Source organism: Rutidosis leptorrhynchoides, chromosome 10, assembly GCF_046630445.1.
Source record: "Rutidosis leptorrhynchoides isolate AG116_Rl617_1_P2 chromosome 10, CSIRO_AGI_Rlap_v1, whole genome shotgun sequence".
Lineage (NCBI taxonomy): Eukaryota > Viridiplantae > Streptophyta > Magnoliopsida > Asterales > Asteraceae > Rutidosis > Rutidosis leptorrhynchoides.
Genome location: NC_092342.1, coordinates 43044485 through 43050032, shown reverse-complemented (window position 1 = coordinate 43050032; position 5548 = coordinate 43044485). Strand labels below are relative to the sequence as shown.

At 34.0% G+C, this 5548-nt stretch overlaps 1 protein-coding gene across 1 annotated transcript; it reads left to right on the top strand.

Annotated features, from left to right (window-relative positions):
- The first annotated feature begins 2246 nt into the window (after nt 1-2246).
- Nucleotides 2247-5320, top strand: LOC139871832 (zinc finger CCCH domain-containing protein 48-like). Its single transcript, XM_071859577.1, has 7 exons — nt 2247-2355; nt 3000-3645; nt 3741-3926; nt 4043-4144; nt 4370-4696; nt 4796-4893; nt 4986-5320. Exons 2-7 carry the CDS (start codon nt 3004-3006, stop codon nt 5122-5124), a joined length of 1494 nt encoding a protein of 497 aa, XP_071715678.1. The 5' UTR covers nt 2247-2355; nt 3000-3003; the 3' UTR covers nt 5125-5320.
- The last annotated feature ends 228 nt before the right edge of the window (nt 5321-5548 follow it).

The window sequence follows — 5548 nt, the reverse complement described above, 5'->3', positions numbered from 1 at the left end:
TGATATAATTTTCATCAAATATTATATAACACCAATAAAAATATTTAAAGTCAAAGTTGAATAAATAAGACTGGAAAAATTAAAGTGGACACTTCTGGTGGAACGGAGGGAATAATAAATACTTATATATTACAGATACACAAATAATCAATCAATAACCATATATAAATATTTCCATAATATACAAACATAACATATCGACAACATTGCCCAAAAAGCTTTCAGAACAACTCTTTAAAATCATATCTACTTACACATATTCATATAGATATACATATATTTCAACAACCGTTATGATGCACATACTAAACTCGAAGAACATACAATGAAGTCATAGTTGTAGATCAAAAGAATAAATCGATATTAGCGGATATATGAATAGCAAGATCAAGACTTACAGGCATAAGCTTTTTTGAGAACACTCAATTGGTGTGGTGTCTTCTTCAAGCTTCCATTGCTTTTTCCTTCCGAAACCCTATACATTTTCACCGAAATTAGAAACTAGGGTATTAGAAACTAGGGTTTCAATTGAAAACCAATATCAAGATTACAACTTTCTAAAGCTAATTGTCAAAACAAACAAAACCCACAACCCAATTTTGTGTTTGATTAGATGGTGTTTCAAATTCGTCTGAGTTCCATTGTCAACAACTCAACCCGTTAGGAAAAAAAACAAAACAAAACATAAAACAAGTGGGCCCTACAATTCAGGGCGTTACTCACGTTGCAGGCACCACTGGCGGCTACGTTGGCGATTTGCTGGTGGTGGTCGTGAGAGGGTGGCGACGGTTAACGGTGGTGGGTGGCGATCGATTGTATGTGGCCTAATGGTAAGAGACATACTTTACTCATTTCCAACATTTGGATTATGTAGTTAAAGTGGTAATCGACTTTACATAGAAGTAGAAGTTACTCTTTATTAAGAATGGAGGAAAGAGTGTCACTAGACACTAGGGCTACTACTAAGTCTAGTGTTTGTGGCTTTGTGCCACCTTAATCATGTCCAGAAAATCATTGTCTTTTTATATTAAGATTACGATAAACATTTATATTCTTTTTATAAACAGTCATACTTTGTTTCTACGAGACTTCTTTTCTCTCGACAGACTTTCAAGACGTGTTTTTCATAAAGGTCAGCAAAAGTTTTTTTTTAAATAAGTTGGATTAGAACATCCTCTAAAGCAAGCTCCTCGTCCCCCAATGTCAAATCAAAGTTAACCATGAGCTATAAGGCAATATTTTGTGCTTAAAGTTGTCAACATTTTACGCCCTATGTTATCATTATGTAAAAATGTTATATCTAACCAAACATTTTATAGTCTACACTAGGGATGACAATGGATCGGATATGGATCGGGTGAGCCTATATCCATATCCATATCCATTTAAATTCTAGAATCCATATCCATATCCATTTAAATATAATTCATCCATCCATATCCATATCCGTTGGATGTTAAGTTTTTATAAAAATATTCCTATTATGAAATGAAAGCATCAAAGTATTTTTAACAAATATATGTAATATATGAAAAATATACGAATTTAATATTGTTGTATATTCACAATCTATATTTTCGATAACATTTTATTAGTATATAGTGTACATATATAAGGATATGTAAATGTAAACACATATTTTTAAGTAAATATGTATATATTTATATGTGTATATATATTTCGGGTGGTAAATGGATATATCCATGGATGAGAAATTATCATCCATACCCGATCCATTAATTTTTCACGTCATCCATATCCATATCCATATCCATTTATCATCCATTTAGATCATCCATATCCATTTAAATGGATTGGATCGGACGGATATCCGATGGATCGGACATCCGTTACCATCCCTATTTATACACTAACAAGTCATTGTAAAGCCATTGAGCTATCAAATCTCGAATCCATTACTTGCACAATTATAACACAAATAGCCAAACTTTATGAAAATAATTTATTTGAAAAAAAAAAAAGGACCAAATATAGCTTCACCACGAGGTTAAAAGTAGAATCATTAAACATATACGTAGTACAAAATAAAGCACCATCCACATAATTAAAAATTGTAAAGGACTAAACAAGTTTTTTTAATATAATCACAGGGACTAATCAGTCAATTTAGAACTTTATTTTTACCAAAGAAAAACTTAGTTTCCACGAAAGCGTAAACTCCACGCACCCATTGTCTATATAAACGAAAGACGCATCACACTTTAATTAATATTATCCCCAAATCAGCCGTTCAATTCGTCGCATCTTTAAACCTAACCCTAAAACCTAATCGCAACTTACATTCGTCTGGATCAAATCAGCCACTCGAAACATCAATCTTCAATCAATCAACAGGTTTGATAGCTCTTACGATCGATATTATTCTTCATCTTTTCGACTTTTGCTCCATTCTGTTGTAATTGATCGTACTTCGATTGCTCGATCAGCGGCTATGTTGTCATCGGCACATCTGCCTCAGATTATTTTATTTAATTTTTACGATTCAAGATGGTGGCCTGATTAATGTTTTGGTTTAGAATTAGGGTTTTTTATTATTGTTATTATCATTCTTACTTAATATTATTATGGTTTAGAATTAGGGTTTTTTTGGCTCGACAATCTGATGGACGGGAGAGATCATTCGTACAAGTTTACGTATGTCCTATTAAATTATCAACGGATGATTGAATCTGATTTACACTAATTAAGATAGATGGTTTTCTGATAGATTAGGGTTAGGTTTTTTTTCTTATTTATTTTATTAATTGGGTAGGGGTAAGGGGTACGCTTATGAATTTATGTTGGTTTGTTGGACGTTTGGGTTTGGAATTTGTGGTTTTGAACCTGATGGATGGCACTCATCAACATGAATTTTTCGGCTGTTTACGGACTTGGGTTTCGTGTACATTGAAGTTAATTCAGTTAGTTTTGCTTATCTTCTTGAAGAGAATGGAGTCTGTTTGATATGGTAACTAATCGTCAGTGTGTATTTCGTTTAGTATTATGGCAATGAAAGCTGCTAAAAGATTTTCAGTGAAGATGGACACATCAATTTACAAGAGAACTGCAAGGGGAAATCAAGAAAATATCGCAAGAACTCATCTAGTGAGAGATGTTTTTCAGAGACTTGGAAACATCAATCAAGAAAATAGTGTGGGAAATCATAAAATCAACACTGTGGTCTGCAAATATTGGTTAGAAGGAAGATGCACCAGAAATCCATGCAAATTTATGCACCCAGACAAGCAAGCAAAATCTGCTACTTTTAAGTCAAAGTTTGCCTGGAAGAATCCCAGTACTCAAAAGTCCGAGAATTCGCCTCCGAAAGTGTTGAAGACCAAAGAGAACTGTGACGTTAATAAGATTGTTACAAAGAGTGTCTTAACCAGTGATGTAACTGTTGGCCAATCTATTAAGAAGACTGAGAATTGCATGAAAAGTGATAATAATGGAGTAATTGTTGGTCAAAGTGGAAATATTAAGAAGACCGAGAATTGCCTGAAAGGCGATAATAATGGAGTAGTTAATGGTCCAAGTAAAAATGTTAAGACTGATTGCACAAAAGTGGAAAATTGTGAGAATTTGCAATCATGGTTCTGTGGTAACAAGCTCTCAGTGATTGCTCAATTGGGAGGTCATAAAGAGGTAAACTTGCAACTATGCCAAGTTTTTAGTGTTGTCTTATGTTCTGTTCAGTTTAATATTCTGTTATTAATATAAATCGCAACTTTTTTATTTAGGCTGTGACTGGGATTGTATATCCAAATGGATCAAACAAGCTCTATTGTGGTAGCATGGATAAATCAATGCGAGTTTGGGATTGTAATAGTGGACAGTGTGGGCATGTAGAAAATTTTGATGGCGAGTGCAGAACTTTGGTTAAAGAAGACCCATGGATTTTTGGTGGCTTACGAAATATGATTAAGGTAGATTCATATCAACTTAATTTGTTATTCTTAGACTGTAAACTGAAGTTACTTTTTCTTATTGTGCTCGAGTTGTTAGGTTTTACTGATTAGGTTTGGGATGTTAATTGGTGCAGGGTTGGAATTTTGAAACTCAAACTGAAGTAGTTATTCGTGCCGGTGGTGGACATGTCAATGCAATCACTATGTTTGAAGACATTCTCTTTGCCGGGATGGAGGTAAATAGAACGCGTATTCATGGAATTGTTATTGCCCATTTACTTATAATTGAGTCGATTTGAGTTTTGTGTTTTCAAAGTAGAAATTTGAGTTTGAAGGGAAACTAGTCGAATTAGTCGAATATCTTTAATCTATAATATAAAAATCCGATCTTTCCTAAATGGGTAGTTTTAATTTTGTTGATGGTTTCTAAGATGAGCTTTTGTGGCTATCTTTTGGTGCAGGATGGTACTATTTTGTCATGGAAATCTACATCCAAATCCAGTTTCTCTGAAGAAGCAACATGTATGAATGGCCACACTGGATCTGTACTTTCGCTTATTATTGGAAATAAAAGGCTATATTCTGGTTCGGCTGACCACACTATACGAGCATGGGATTGCAATTCCTTAGAGTGTATTCATGTTTTAAGTGGACATAAGAGTGATGTGACGACGGTTCTGTGTTGGGATCAATATCTCCTATCTGGTTCCTTGGACAAAACTATCAAGGTTTGGGGCGCAGCAGAAGGTGGCAACCTTGTGCAAGTTTATCAACTCGATGTAGTAGATGTAAGTCATTAATGTCTTCTTATCAAACATGATTTGATAAATTAATATCAACAGAGCGAATATCATGAACTAATGTTCCTTTTTTCTTGATTGGTGCAGGCTGTTCTTGCGTTATGTGGGATGCATGGTGCAGAAGGAAAGCCGATCTTGCTATGTTCTTGCAAAGATAATGGTGTCTACTTATTTGATCTGCCCTCGTAAGTCCTTTTGTAGCAATTTTTTATTTCCTGATTGTATGGTAATAGTTTTGTAATTGAAGTTGCTAATAAATCTTTGTTTGTTTCTATAGGTTTGTTGAAGTTGGCAGAATCTTCTCAAAAACTGACGTTCGGTCAGTTACAGTTGGTCTCGAGGGTCTAATTTTTACTGGGGATGTATCAGGATTAGTCACAGTATGGAAACCAAGTGGAGAACCTGTTAGAAGATGACGTTAATGGCTAACGACTACATGTTTGTTCCATATCTTTTGTAATGTTTTGGGGTACTACTGTTAGTCGCAATTGTGTGACCGTTGATTAAATTGTAAATTAACCTTCATCTTTTGATCGCGAATGCAATGCTTTGTTCGTTTTTGCAAGTATACAGTACTATATTTTGATGAGTAAATGTAAGCAATGTAATTTCATTTAAGGGTGTTTGTTTAATTGTTGAATATTTATGTTTTCTATTTTACTTTAAAAACAGTCACACATAAACACCATGGAAAATTATGTGTTGCTTGGTTAAAAAAGGTTTGTCTACGTCAACATAACTTTGGGAATGATTCGTATCAAAGTTGATTAGTAAAAAACTTATGCATAAAGGAGACAGGTCAAAGGTCATCCTAAAAATTACCTTAGTTAAAACATCATA